This window comes from Falco punctatus (genome assembly GCF_963210335.1).
Source record: "Falco punctatus genome assembly, chromosome: 6".
Lineage (NCBI taxonomy): Eukaryota > Metazoa > Chordata > Aves > Falconiformes > Falconidae > Falco > Falco punctatus.
This window is the reverse complement of record NC_137585.1, coordinates 14,853,351-14,868,241: the sequence shown is the minus strand read 5'-3', so window position 1 is coordinate 14,868,241 and position 14,891 is coordinate 14,853,351. Positions and strand designations below refer to the sequence as shown.

The 14,891-nt window shown below is 38.6% G+C and overlaps 1 protein-coding gene across 3 annotated transcripts in view; it reads left to right on the top strand.

The window, feature by feature from the left end:
• Nucleotides 1-14,891, top strand: part of LOC308065162 (rho GTPase-activating protein 8-like) — a 128,543-nt gene that overhangs the window by 99,110 nt on the left and 14,542 nt on the right. For all 3 annotated transcript variants that reach the window (XM_080390805.1, XM_080390806.1, XM_080390804.1), the window contains 3 exons: nucleotides 10,110-10,187; nucleotides 10,814-10,942; nucleotides 13,948-14,051. In XM_080390805.1, the coding sequence (XP_080246931.1) occupies nucleotides 10,110-10,187; nucleotides 10,814-10,942; nucleotides 13,948-14,051 (311 nt within the window). The remainder of the gene's footprint in view (nucleotides 1-10,109; nucleotides 10,188-10,813; nucleotides 10,943-13,947; nucleotides 14,052-14,891) is intronic.

The following is a 14,891-nucleotide window of genomic DNA, read 5'->3' as shown; positions in this document are numbered from 1 at the left end:
TGCTGATTTTCAAGAGAAATCCTGGCTTCATTTAAATCGGTGCAAGATCATACTGATTTAAATGACAGACTGCACACTTAGTGTCTTGCCCTTATTGCTAGGCTACACTCCTTTGTATGTCAGCTTACAACATTGTAAATAAGAACATTAAATACCTGCTCATTTTACTGTTGTTTGGGTTTCATACCTTAAATGAAGCTGATTAATGGTATGCATAGGAGAATGAGAGATACCTACTGCAGTGGATACCTGCTTCCAGTTTGCAAGCAGTGGAGCATAGCATCTATAGGGATGCTTGCATACAGAACAGCTGGCTCCTCATCTCTTGAAATTGCTGATTTATCTTCAAAGTACTTGCAGCAGCCAAGACCCAAGTACTGGACTGGGGCCAGTTCTGCTATTAAAGGTACCTGCTGATCTGCAGTAGATGAAGAGTTCCTAATAGACTTTATTGAAGGTCTCTTGGTCCAAAATCGTGATTTCTGTTCAAGCTCATAAAGCTGTTTGGATGTGCTGTTTCCAGACTGGTGCTAATGATGAAAACTTTGCAGGTGTAGCTTGTATCAAATGTTATGGTTGGATACAGGGAATGTAAATAGTTCACTACTAAGAATGTTGAAGGTAAGTGACTGGCAGCTTGAAACAATCCCTGTAATTATAATTGTAAGTGGATAATTAGAGCTTGTGTAGTGTATCAGTGCATGCCCCATCTGCAGATGAAAGCCAGACTTTTTGTGTTTAAAATTGTTATGAAACAATCATCCTTACATATATTTACCTTATCTTAATACGCAAATACCTTTTCCTCACTAATCACAGGAGTCAAGAGAGCTAAAATGAGGAAGAATGTGCACTGACATCACTTCTCACAGCTGTTATGACTTAGAAATTGAGTGAAAATTTAGTCACTAAAATGTTAATTGATTTAAACTTTTGGCTGTGCTTGGGAGGAGAGCTTTGCATATCTGGCATTTCCTTAGACCTCTTTAAAGATTTTAACGAAAGACGAGGTTTGTAGCCATTATTATATTGTGCTGGTAACCACTAACTAGTAACTCTTGCACTGATCTGACACAAAACCTCCTCCATGTCTTTTGTTCTTTCTGAGTGTTTTGTCTCATCACGACTGCACCAGCCCCATACTCTTCCCTCTCAACAATTGCTGAGTCCAGCCCAGATACCCAGTTTTCTGAAGCAGCAATGCCAACTGCACAGTACAAGCAAAAAATAGCAAGTTTTAGCTGTCATGGTTGTGATAAAAAAAAGAGTTGGCTCAACTTTATCATTGCAGAATTTCTCCTAGATGAAATCTTTGTTATTCTGAAAGCAGTAATCATCCTTGGGTTTTCTCCAAACTTCATCTTTTTTTGGCTAAATATTCATCTGTTCAGTGCAGTATCAGCACAGTTTGTAAAGGATAGTCTCTGAAGAAATACGGTGGTACTTCTGAACAAAGCCCTTGTCCTACTTTGTGCATCTACGCAAGTCAGCGGCATGGTAACGCTGGCTACCGACACGTAGTCCAGCCCATGCACTTGGTAGCTGGACTGTCTCATTTTGCCCCCAGCTCTCTGTCCGTCTGTGCCCCCAGGAAGGAAGGGCATGGGCTCTGTCAGCATTAGTGTTTTCCAACTAAGCCTAGGTTTGCTCAGAGCTGTCATATTCCCTGTCATAAGGAGATCTCCACAAACCAGATTTCTAAGGAGAGATGGCTTGTCAGGTAGAGTGTTTTCTGACATTCTCAGCCAGCTGATGCTTGAAAGCCAAGTACCTGCCATGCAAAGGCTGTTAAGCAGTAGGTGATAGACATGCATTTTTTTGCGCTTGATTATAAGTGTGCAGGTATCTGTTGTACCTGCTGTCTGCTATGATTTTAACTCTTTCTCTAAATCTGGAATATCTCAATTCTGCCATCAGCTCCAGCGAGTGTCGGTTCCCGTGCTGACAGCCCCAGCAGGCTGACTGGCAGCGTTCTTTGCACTCCAGACGCGGCCGTGAGCACGGTGAAAGCTTCAGTTCATCTTCCGGAAGTGACAAAAATTCACTGTCATTACCCTGTTCCATTTGATTTTGGCATAGTTTCCAGCCTCACAGAATTAGCAGGGAGTGGGTTTTGTTTTTCACCTTAGGTGCAGTATTTCCACGCTTCCTTCCCACTGCTACATTTTCACATCAATGTACCTGAAATCAGTTTCTGAAACTCTGACTGAGATCACAAAGCTTCTGCAAAATCATGCTTCATCAACAGGGTTAAGGTTTCTTGAAACGTCAGAGACCCTCTGACATCCACTTTTATTTCTTGAACAGATCTGGTGCAGGAGCTTTGGTGGGATTCAAACTAGGCACCAGCCAGCGATATTATGCTACCAGGCTAAGGAAACTTTCAGTCTCTGAAGTTCACCCAGCCTTCTTCGTCGTAATGACTACGATCCCTCTGACGGATTGCTTCATGTCAGATTTTTCCTCCTTGATGTTTTAATTTTCTGCCTCCGTTTCAGATAACACTGTTTGCAGAAGTGTTCTTCCCAGTGTGGAGGCATCCTCATCTGTACAAATGAGCCCAAACTCCCCTTGTACCAAGTTACTGAACAGGCTCTGACAGCAGCATGTTCTTTATCCCCAACAGCCAAATTAATATTCTGACAGTGAGTGTGGGTTTATTCCTCATATATTTATGAACTGCGTATTTAGATAGCTATTTCTGAGCAAGATGACTCTCACTGGATCCAGTTAGTAAGTCACCCAGTACCTTAACAGAGACTAAAGAATCTGCTGTAAGCAGAGATTCCTTTACGTCTGTTTGTATTATACAAGCAAGATCTATTATGGCTGATGCCTCAGACACTATTACAATAAACTGTTTCTTAATTTCTATAATAATTCCCAGGTTATTTTTCAAGAAAGGAAGAGAAAGCCATTTCACTGACTACAGGAGCTACACTTTAGAGTGAAAAATGTTTTTAGAGTTTTTAATACTGGATTTTAAAAGTGCTTAATTTCCTGCTAACCTTCACAGGGAAAAAATGATTTCCTAAAATGAGTGCTGAGTATCTGAGTAAAATCATCAGTTCATCAACCAGCAAGCCAGAGAACATTTTTTTCCCCATGCTTAGCCTCAAAACCACAACTTGTTCATCTGTCTAGTTTATAAACGCAAGGCTTGACTTGCACTTGCACTAAATAAGAATTTTTTTTATTATTATTTTTTGGGGGTACTACCTTATCTCTACCATGCCATGAGAAATTACCTTGCTTAATTAAATATTCACTGTCTTGTCAGAACAATTCATAAGTGTTTCTAACCTGTTGTCATTCCTTTGGCGGTAATGATCTTGATGCTTTGCTCACAGGCTCTTTTCTCCAAGAAGCCAAACTTACGCCGCAGGGTAGTAATTTTCTTTCGCTAGTTAATAATGTCCCCATGTCCACAGTGACCTATTTTGTGCTGAAGTGAGACTGTAAACGGGGGCTGTCACTTCTAACTAACTGGTCTGGTAACCAGGTGTGTAAATAATGCTGTGCTATGGAGGATGCATCTTTGTATGTATGGTTTCCATAATGCTCGGGGATGGGGTTGTGCAAGTGACTGAAGCTGCTGCCCACACCAAACTGGCAGGGCAGAGAGGGGCCTTCGGAGTAGCTTTCTCTGTTACAGACTTTAGGATTCTGAAATGCATTTATGCTTTTAAACCCTAACAAGATGTCACAGCAGAAGTTCCCTTTCATGTCTTTTACTTACGTGTCTGTTTTTTTCTAGAAAAGCAGGTTACAGACTGGGTATAAGGTATCATGATAAATTTAAAGCTAGCTGGTGTGTGGCAGGTGGTTTTGGTGTTTGTTTAGGTCAGTATTAGTACAATTCACCGTGCTGCCTTAGTTTTTAAACTCTGACCTGCAGTTTGATACTGCAGTACTGATATACACTAAAAATAAAACTGCATGGCAAAATGCATATTTTGTTGCAACACCCCCACCCCCAACATCTGGACGTCAGGTGACAGCTTTTAAGGGAATTTTTGTTTAATTCATTATGGTGGGTATAAACCGCAGTGTTCAGACCTGCATGAAGATGTCAAATAAGTTACAAAGGGCAGGAGTGTTACTCAAGCCTATCTCAAATATTGATACGCTGTCATTTTTATTGGTCTTATGCAAAATACCAATTTGAAATAGGTAGGATTATTATTGTTAATGTATTTTATGTTTGAGTGTATCCCTAAAGGTATAAAAGACGTGCTTGTCAATGTTTTAAACAGTTTAAAACCAAAACTAACCTGCTAGGATTATTACTAAAACTTCCAAAAGTTGGTAACATTTGCATTCTATAGAATGACTATAAAAGAATGACCATATAAGGAAACAGCTTAGAAAAATAAAAATGCATAGAGAACTGATTACTAAAGAGACCATGTGAGATCAGAAGCAGCTCAGAAGTGATGGAACAATAAACTCACGGTGAAGGAATCACACTACAGAACTATAAAGCAGAAAAGATAACTGTCTTCTATAGGAAAATTATCTCGCAGTAGCCCCTGTTGCCAAGTGTTTCTCTCTTACCTCATCTCTTTTGTTGACTGCAAGTGCTCTGCAGCAGAAAGTGTTTGTTTGATGTTGTCTTGTGGTACCACAGGAGGGTCCTGGGTGATGACTAAGACTTCTAAATGCAATGGTAATAACCATGCTGTAGAAGTTTAATGACAGAGTAATAGATGTCCCATGGTATGATTATAATGACAACTAAAGCCGTCCTTTATCTGTTCAATAGCAGTGATTAATCTTTCCTCTTCATCCCCTCCATGAAGCACAACAAATCTTGCTGATGGAGAAAGTTTTGGTTCCATTTTTTAATGTGAATGAATACATCCTGGTGGTGAAAGTCAGAATGGGTAGAGATGGATGGTTATGCATTCTGAATATATTTGGATTGCTGCAGCTTAGCAAGTGCCTTCTGGCCTCCACTTCTTGTGATCAATCAAATATCTCTTAAAAATGCAACACTGGGAAGGCTTGACGTTGGCCATATAAACATTTCTGAGTTCTTGGCTCTTTTGTTTTCATGTGAATGTTTTTACCTGGGGTTCACGGAGATGAGATAAATCCCAAAACTGGTTCATGTGCCATCAAATAAAAATGAACCTTGTAATAAGCACAGTTTGTGGTTTTGGTGCTCAGGCATTGTAAATAAATTATGTTCAGAGGTGCCAACTGTAAACTGAGAATATTCATTCATAAATCCAAAGGCTAGAGACTACGCTGTTCAAAACTGCAAGGACACAAATATACTGTGGGTTCTGTGGAGGATGCATGCTTCTACATTCTTGCTGCTGCTCTTCAGGTTTTCGGTACGACTGGAACTGTCCCTTCTTTCTCCTTCTGCCCTTGATCTGCTGTGTACTTCTTGCAGTGTAAATCATCTTTACAAGCTGCAGACGTCACTTGTTATATATTCCTCGCACAAAGTACAAGGGAAAGCAAGGCTATGCAATCTCCTCCTCAAACTTGTACTGTAGTCTAGCTTTAAAAAAAATAAATCTTGAATTTGTCTTGGGCATAAAAATTCACAGTTCCCACCACTTTGAGCATTTAAGATGTTACATTGAAGGTGGACAATCAAAATATGCTATAAACTCAACAGTCCTTGTATTAGAAATAAATTACTCCTAAGTTTAAAAAAGGAATCTTACTAAAATTAGGTAATCTGCAAGAAGATGTCTAAATCAGTTCTATTAATGAAAACTGCTTCCAAATCAGGACGGACACTTCCTGAGACTTGGCAGGACCCCAGTCAAAAGAAACATTTCCAAACTCAATTTGGGACAGAAGGAATTCAGATGCTCACTCTTTGCTATTTCTCTTCTGAAAGCAGACAAATTAACAAAGATTTTTGATGCCAGCAACCCTCAAATCAAGGATGATTGAAAGAAAAAGAATGTAATTTTCTCATCTCTTTCTTTGACAAGTTTGCAGCAACATGACAGCATGTGTTGCTTTAATTTATCTTTATCAGTTTTGATTTTCTGTGTCTTTCCTGTGGGACAACTGATCGGGGGGTGGGGGGGAGGGTAGAAGGGACTTAAGTATTTTTAGCAACAGTTTATTAATTTGGAGTGTGACACAGTTGTGTCATTGCACTGTGAAATTTTGTCTACTGTGGTAAATGCCATCTTATTTCAATGTGGAATGAAGTGCCTGCCTGTTTTCATTTATGATAACTGACATTTAAATAATTACTCAGTTAAGTTCTCAATCGCAGAATCGCTTTCCATTGAATACAGATGGCTCCTTCACTGGTCACATACTATGTTTTACTGTATAGCACTGCTATTTAAAATAAAGTTTCGATCTTTTTGGTCTGGAGAGTTTAGTGCAGGGTAGCAAGAGTCCACTCATCTCTCTATATATAGGTCTGCTTTTTTTGGTGAGGGGCAAGGGGCAGTTTGTGCTGAGTGGTCTCAGTAGAGGCTCTGCAGCATTGATAGAATATGTGAGTGACGTGCAGCTGCGTGTTTATCAGAACCGGAAAGCCCAGGCTAGATGCTCATGTCAGTCAACCCCTAGCAGTGTTCTGGCAAGCACTGGTGCTCCAGGGTTGCTGTTCTCTATGGACTGCATTACCCATGCTAATATTGGCAAAATAGTTCAACTTGTACACACACACACAAAAAATAGTTCTCTGTAAAGAGACAGCTGACATGAGTCATGCTGTAAATGGGATTTGATTAAAGAACACTACTAACAAAAATTAAATTGTTTACTTAAAAAAAATTTAAAGGACAAAAATGGATTCTTCGAGCTGTACCAACTAGGATTGTCTTCAGAAAATTTTGTTTCCTCATCACATAAATCTGGTGGCTCTGGCATGTATTTTGTCTGCAAAAAGAAGACAAAGTGATTGATTTTATTTTAATGTGGGCACCTTGTGTTAGCTTAATTATGGTAGTTTCAAGAACTGGTTTTACCCTCCCCCCCCCAGTGACTAAAAAGGAAGAGACAGGATTGGAGAAAGTATTTCCTGACTGTGTCTGAGGCTGCATGTTTATCCATCACAGTGGAATAACCAATGAGAGAGTTCAGATCCCTTTCCTCTTCCCCGTCCCTTATTTTGAGACCCAGCTGGGGGCATATGCTAATGCTGTTCAGGTTGTGTGACATGGGAAACATCATCATTCAAATCATGTTTTCAGGTAGCTTTCCCCTGCCCTGCTGAAGCACTGAGAGCGATTAACAGACTCACAGTCTTCTAAAAAAAAAGTATCCTTATCAGTTCATATGTGTCACAGAAGTCAGAGAAGTCAGACAAATATATTGCAAAAGGGCTGTGTCTGTACCCAGGCTCATCGTTTTCCCCCTTCAATAGCATAATTGCTGTTGACTCGTATTTCTCTCTACCAGTAGGCTGAAGTTATGACTCACGCTTTATTTAAAAATGGTACAAAATATATTATTTTCTCATAAAATGTATTATGGTCTCAGTATCTTTTACACAAAAAAGATGGGCTCTTTTGCTGTTGCAGTTTTTTTTTTACTTTAGAAAGAGAATATAGTGTTTTCTTTTTTCCTAAGAATTGCACTAACCTACATTTCATTAGTGGCATATCGCTTGGGTCAGTTGCCCACAAATGTAAGAAGGATTGGAGAGACCTACTTTGGTAGTTGGCTTGTTGCCACCTGTGATCAAACAAACTGCTGTATATTGATTCAGTTTCAGCTGACCCGGTTAATGAATTCTGGAAGGAGCGTGGGTATCACCTGTTCCCCAGATTTCTGCACCGGAGGGTAAAAGTTGCTTTTTCCCCTCCAAAAAACATTCAGCAAGAGCTCAGCGTTGTGTGCCATTACAGTAACATTGATGGGATGCAGGGCCAGACAAGTACAGCTGCTGTCTACGCTACAGATTAATGTTTTTAATTAGACTCTTGAAAGCTTAGCCAATAAAGGCATAAACATCTTAAAAATTTATATTTATTACACTGTCATTTATACAGTGAGATTCACATCAGATTAAAACATTAACTATTAAACCAATTCCTGCAAACTGAATTGCAAGCGTTTATGATGTCCATTTTCTGAGACTTGTTTCTACAGAAAACCTCTAGTCCACTGACAGGCTGCATAAAATTTTACAAATTCTCAGGAAATGATTGTTTTTCTTGTTCACTGAGGGTAATGCCTTGACATGTTCACAACAGCCTGTTCACAGCTGCCACTTCCAAACCCATGTCTTTAGACAGGTTGCGCTATAAATCTAATGGAACAATTTTACTACAGTGATGTTATTTACCATAACTTTATTCAACTGAAAAATGCTCTGATCAGGAATAAAGCAAGTGGTCAAATAGATTGTAATCATTGTCCATTTGTCCTTTAGTAACCACACATGTTCTTCTTAGATACTGTAGTTTGAGATGTCATACTCCTTCCAGAACTGAGTGCATGGGCTAAATGTTCAACCTTGAATTTAACAGGCAAGGGCATAAATGCTTAGAAAGTAACTAGGAGCTCTAGTCAGTTAAACTCCGGTTAAGCCTTTAGGTCTAGTCAGTGGAATACTTTCAAGTGGAGTTTGGGTTTCTTTGCAAAAGCCTCTGAAATGTGTTTATGAAAATTTACTACAATAGTTCATTATCAGTTCTTTTAGTATACTGGTCTGAATTCATATGAACAATACTAAATGCTGTTCTGTAAGAAATGTTCATTAAGGAATTTTGTGTTTTTTCATATATAAAATATGCATGCAACCTGAATGAATTTACAAGAATGACTGAGTATCTTTCATTAATGTATGACTCAAACTTTTTCTAGAACATCATAAAGATTCTTGATCATGTAAATAAACGCTTGTGTACTTCAGTTGAAATACATACACGTGTATTTCAGTCTGGCTACTTACCTGCTGAAAAATAAGCATGAGAAAATAAAAAAGTTAATCTGATCTTCCACACTCACAGAGAGAAATATACAGTGGTCACTCCAAGTCAGTGGGTGGTCTGCCACCCTTCTGAAAATGTCAACTGTTTTATGTCTTGTCAGACCCACGTAAGCTAAAATTTTAAATTACTCTGCTTCCACTAGAAATCTCCAATTCAGACTACATGTGAGCCAAATTGCATTAGCTGCTGGGTAGAAGGAGCAGCACAAACAGGAGTGAAGGAAAGGGGGGGACAAATGAGGATTTCACCGAACTCAAAATCAAGAAGTACCACAAGTCTTATGAAAAGTAATGCTTCTTGTCTCCACCCTGTTTTGCATAATAATTCAGATAAATAACTTACCTGGAAAGCTGTGGTCTGAATTAGTTCCTTGAGTGGATGCATTTTATTGATGTTTTTCCTCTGCAGCTGAAGTCACATTTCAGTTAGTCCACAACATAAAAGAAAATTAGATAGATACCCTTCAGGAGATTTATGAGAAATATTTCAGAACTGCCTCAAGACTAGAATCAGGTATTTGACAATACTATGGGCAGGCAGAGTGTTAAGTCCCACTGACTCCAGAGAGAGGTGGAAAGAGCCAGGGTCTGATCCAAACTACCTCTAAGCCGTGGAGGCCAGTAACTCTCCAATGGTAAGAAATCCAAAGGTTCCTCCATCCAAAGATCCTATGAAATGTTTCCCAGACTAAAGGATCTTGTCTCACCCGCTGGCAGAAGAGGGAGCTTGGGTAATCTTCGCAAATACCCCTCTTTAGCTTACTAAAGGTTTAATGCGAGAAGGACAGCAGATTTACAAGTGTGGTTTGGGGCTCAGTTTGCGGGTACATGCATTGAGAGTGGGTACATAAGTGGCCTGGTAAATCTAAACCTCCTGCTTCAATGTCATCGGGTGCAATTGAAGGCTACTTTTAAAGAAAAATTATAGTTGGCAAGACACCATAGAACACTTAAGGAAAGGTATTATTTGTATGAGTCATGCTAAATGAAGTGCTGTAGACAATGCTGAAACGTGATTTGATCCTACATTCTATTCTCAAGGACTTTATTTCCAAAAAGGTGTATCGTGTAGCTTTGTTCCCAAACCTTCTTCCTCTGTTCTGCTTTCAACTGAACCTGTAGAGAAAAAGAAGTGAATGGCAGCTTTTACAGATGAGACCTGCATTAATTGTTTTTTCAGGACTACAAGTAGAGGGCCTCTTCAGAAGGTCAGCTAGCATCCAGACTATCAAAGATGTTCAGAAACTCTACAATCAGGGTAAGCTGTCATCATACCATTGCCAGTAATAGTGTGAGGGCTTTGTTAATCATGGTTTTGTTAGTGAAGCATAAATGCTAGCCTTTTTTATAATTAGTTAATCATAAAGCCATTTGTAACATAAAATAATAAGAACACTAGTGCGGAAGCCTGAAAGATAGCAATGGACACAGTAGCAGGTCATCAGCTGATGTCAGACCAGAGCTTACAAAAATCTTTAGCAGCTAATGAATGGTAAGTTTTGAGTCAAAAATGATCTATTTTTTCATAAACATATTGCATCTACATGCTTTACCGTGGTTACAAAGTACAGTGTGTATGTGTCATATTGTCTCTGGTGTTTTTCCAGGGTTATGGCAAAGTAATATACGTAATAATTTATGAAATGTAGTGAACTAATTTTGAAAGTCACTGACATCCCTATGAAGTCATTTTATGCAGTGCCTTTATGGGGACTATCTTTTATAGCAAGATTAATAAAACTCTCCGAAAAATACAAAAATAAAATGCCAAGAGTTCCCAGCAGCAGAAAGCCAAAATGTAGCATGGAACAGTTTTTAAGCAGTAGTTTAAAGAAAAATTAGAATGTATGCTTGAACACCTTTTTTTTCTTTTTCTCCTTTTAGGCAAGTCTGTGAATTTTGATGATTATCATGATATCCATGTTCCTGCTGTTATCCTAAAGACTTTCCTTAGGGAACTCCCTCAGCCATTACTAACGTTTGAGTGTTATGATCATATCCTTGGAATCACCAGTGAGTATAAATAAGTTTTAGAAAACTTCATACAGCAAGTTGAACTGGACCTGGCTAATTCATGATCACTGCTGTTTGCTAACCATGACACAGTCGTGGGTATATGATATTACTAGTGCTTCAGTGTAGCCACAGGGGGACAACCTCATAATCTGTACCCCAGAGCAAGGTGGTCAAGGTTACCAAGATCCTTTCTACTTTTTCAAAGATTTACTGATTTATCTATATATATCATACTGTATTATTAAGAATTTGATTGGACTTCTCACTGTCAGGACTGCATTTTCATGTCATGGCACAGCACTGAGTCAGTCTCAGTGAAACAACTTATGTTGAAGCAACTTTAGTTTTAGCAGCAGGATTGGCAGAATTGTGGAAGCAGAATTTAGCTGGTCAATGGTATGCTTTGGGTTTTGTTCCTTTTTTCATGGGGAGAGGATTGTTTTTATTGCAACTATTCCCATGGGATAATATACTGGGGAAGAAAGGATCTCAAGCCATGAGAAGACATTGCATCTAAAGGTCTGGCACCACATGAAACTATAAATTATAAAACATTAATGATGTGGCCTTTGTCAGGAATTAGGAGCTTATAATGCTGGCAAGGCAGCCCCCTAATACATGGTGTTTGAATATCTGAGATCCCCATATATCTGGGAGTTAGTACCTAGTACTTGTAGAGTATTTTGCTGTCCAGGCTATAGTCAAGGTAGCAGGGAACCCATAGAGCTTCCAGTCACAAGCACACGTTTTTCCAAAACCTGCATTTTGAGGAAGTTAGATCTGAATGGAGTACAGCTTCCAACAGAGTCCATGAGCGTATCTCTGGTAATCATGGCTCGATGCTGTTGCAAACTGTAGGTTATCTATAATGTCACTATAATGACTTGTTTTTGGGGTAGGGCACTAAAATAATTCAGGCTGGGGATAAATCTCAATTGCTATGTGTTTGTAAAGTGTAGAAGTCCAGCAGGTTTACTGTACCTAGAATTTTCTAGGTAAAATTCTTATACCATATGCCTGTTGCTAGCATCTGCATATACTGTTTCATATCATTAAATTTATTCATGTTTTTCCATTTAAAAATTTAATCAAGTCGTGTGAAGAATCTTCTGAAGTTCTGTACTGTTTTACTGTTTGCAAGTCTGTAGATCACCACCTTCCAAATGAAGTATTCATCTGTTCACACAGTAGATACCTCAAGGCACTGAGAAAGACAGGTCTGTTCACGGGAAGGCAGTAGAAATGGGAAGGAATAAGGATAGTCACTCAGAATGGGAAAGAATAGGGGGAATTTGGAAAAAAAAAAAAGATGCATAAATGCAAATTTTTACTGAATTAGTCTTGTGCTGACTTTCTGGACATGATAATACTTTTTGGTAGAGCTAAGTGAAAAATGACAAGTCTGAAAAGAATCTGAGAACAATGTATTGTCCTAGGAACACTGGGAGGTTTTGCCTGGCAAAGTGCCTGTGAAACTTTCATTCCATGTTATTTTTGTTTACTGGCATTTTAAAATGTTGACAAAATACGTTGGGAAGTGGAGTTGAAGAGAATTTCTCCTTGGGCTTTCTTGTTATGCAGTGTGATGTCTGCTGTCTTTTCTTGATGCCGTGGTGATATCCTGATTTTTAAAGATCTTAGGCTTGAGAGCCAAGCTGGACTGTAGCAAAGGCATATTCTCCGTGAATATAGTGCAGAAGGGAGCTTTAAAGAGGTGTGATCACAGACAGCTGTCTTGGGATGACTTGAAAATTCTCATTCTGTCTTCTGGAAGACACCAGAGCAGTGTGTGATGTATCTATTACATCTTTTAACCTGCAAAACCAGAAATACAGTATCTCTACTTTGCAGTACCTTGAAATGATAGTGCTGTTGATGGGAGCTGTAAAACAAATTAGCCGAGTGACTGACTAAAAAAATTAATAAAACCTTGAAGCTTGTAAGTATAAAAGAATGTCTTCTTTGGTCGTGGAAAATGCTAACAGGAGTTCCTTTACCCAATATTGCTACGCTTCCTGCATTATTTACTCTGCAGAAGGCTGACAAAAAAATTCTTGGGACTCAGATTATTGTGTTTTACAGGAACAGATAGCTTTGCAGTAGGAAAAATGTCAGCACAACTCACCACGGTATAGTTCATGTATTTAATTCAGAGCTTAAGGGAACATTTAACATGCTGGAATTTTGTGCATGCACATGTACTTATGCACACCTCTAGCTAAGTCAGGGAGAGGGAGAGAGAAATGCAACAAATACAGACAAAAATCAGCACAAATGGGCTGCTTAGGTCAGGCATGATTGTAATCATCAGACCTTTCTCCAAATTGGTGTTAAACTTCCAGCACTAAAATAATTACAGTATTCGAGGAAAAAAAAATAAAGTCACTTGGTACAGCATTTGAAATATAATCCAGTGTTAGTGTAATTCTCACCCAGACTGTCTGGACGATGTGAGAACTTTGGGGTCTGGTTTTGGTTTTGCCCATCTGTAGAAATGAGTTAATGAACCTGCTTAGGTTCATCTCTAGAAAATTCTTATACACCCAAGTGGCCATCACATAATTTTTTTGCCAAGATAGAATAGTTGCCCGCGAAATCACAAAAGTGTTTTTAAGGTTAGTAGGGTGCCAAAAGAGCATTTTGGGCAGGACTGTCTCAGGAAGAATAAAATCAGAGCATAAAAAGTAGATGTCTGGATTCAGTGTGTGGAGAGGTAATGGTATTCAAATCAAAACCTTTGAAAGTCCTCTCTAGCAAAGAAATTATTTTGGCTATTTCACTGAATGAAGAATACTCTGGAAGTTAGTCTTAGCCAGATATATGATAGGGACATTCAAAGGGATAACCCTAACTGTTACTGTGGTCATGGAGGTTAATAGAGCTGAATTTTGTGGTCAGTTTTACAGATGGCTATCAAAAGTAATTCCAACAGATATAAATAAGGTATTATTTTTTGGTAATATTTTGATGTTTTGGAGTTAAGACTGACTTTGACATTGCAGGTGTGGAGAGCAGTTTACGAGTCACCAGATGTAAACAAATCATCCAAGGACTTCCTGAACACAATTATGTTGTTCTGAAATATCTGATATGCTTTCTCCATATGGTGAGTATGGGCAAAATTTCCAAAATAGTGCTGGTCTTTTCATTCTAAATCTTTTCTTGTTAATTGTACATTTAACATCTCCACAAACCCCAAAACTGAATGGTTTGAAAAGTACGGTGAGGTTGTTGTGCAGTACTTGCCAATGGACTGAACTCAGGATACAGAACCCTTCAGGTCTATAATAAGAGTCAGTGGTCTGGCCATCCCTTCACCTTGTGTAAACCATGTTTAGATGTAATGAAACCACTGTGTAAATTTAAGTGGAACTATGCCTGCACTGGAATATTTCAAAATCCTGTCCCCTCCACTCCACATTCACAAATGTATGTTATTATTGACTTAGGTTGGATGGGGTTTTTTCTTATTTTGGAGTGAAAAAAAAGCCTGAGAATAGCAGTTGTGTCATTTTCAGTGCCAGAGAAGAAGTAGGTGAAATCACCTTTTTTATCCAAAGTATGAATCTTGGGCAACTAAAATACCGAATAAATTAGTGTCATTTTAGAAAATTATATAAATATTAATAAGTAGAACAACAATCAGCAAAACATTTTATATTTAAATCTTAAAAGTAACATTTTCCTGTTTCAAATAGCCTTTCTTTCTGTAATTTACTACAGTGTTAAAAGAAAAACTTCAAACATGCCATTTTGCAAGGATTTTTGGTATGCTTCAGGGTAAATGAAATCATGTGTCTTTTATCCTACTTTTTGATTTGCTGATTTTTTAAACCCATATTTTGTAACCCCACAAACGTTAGGGTTTGGGGAAGATAGTTCAACAGTCAGCCTAGTGACATCCTTTGGTTGCCAGTTTATGTGCAGGAAAAAGATAGTAATTGGA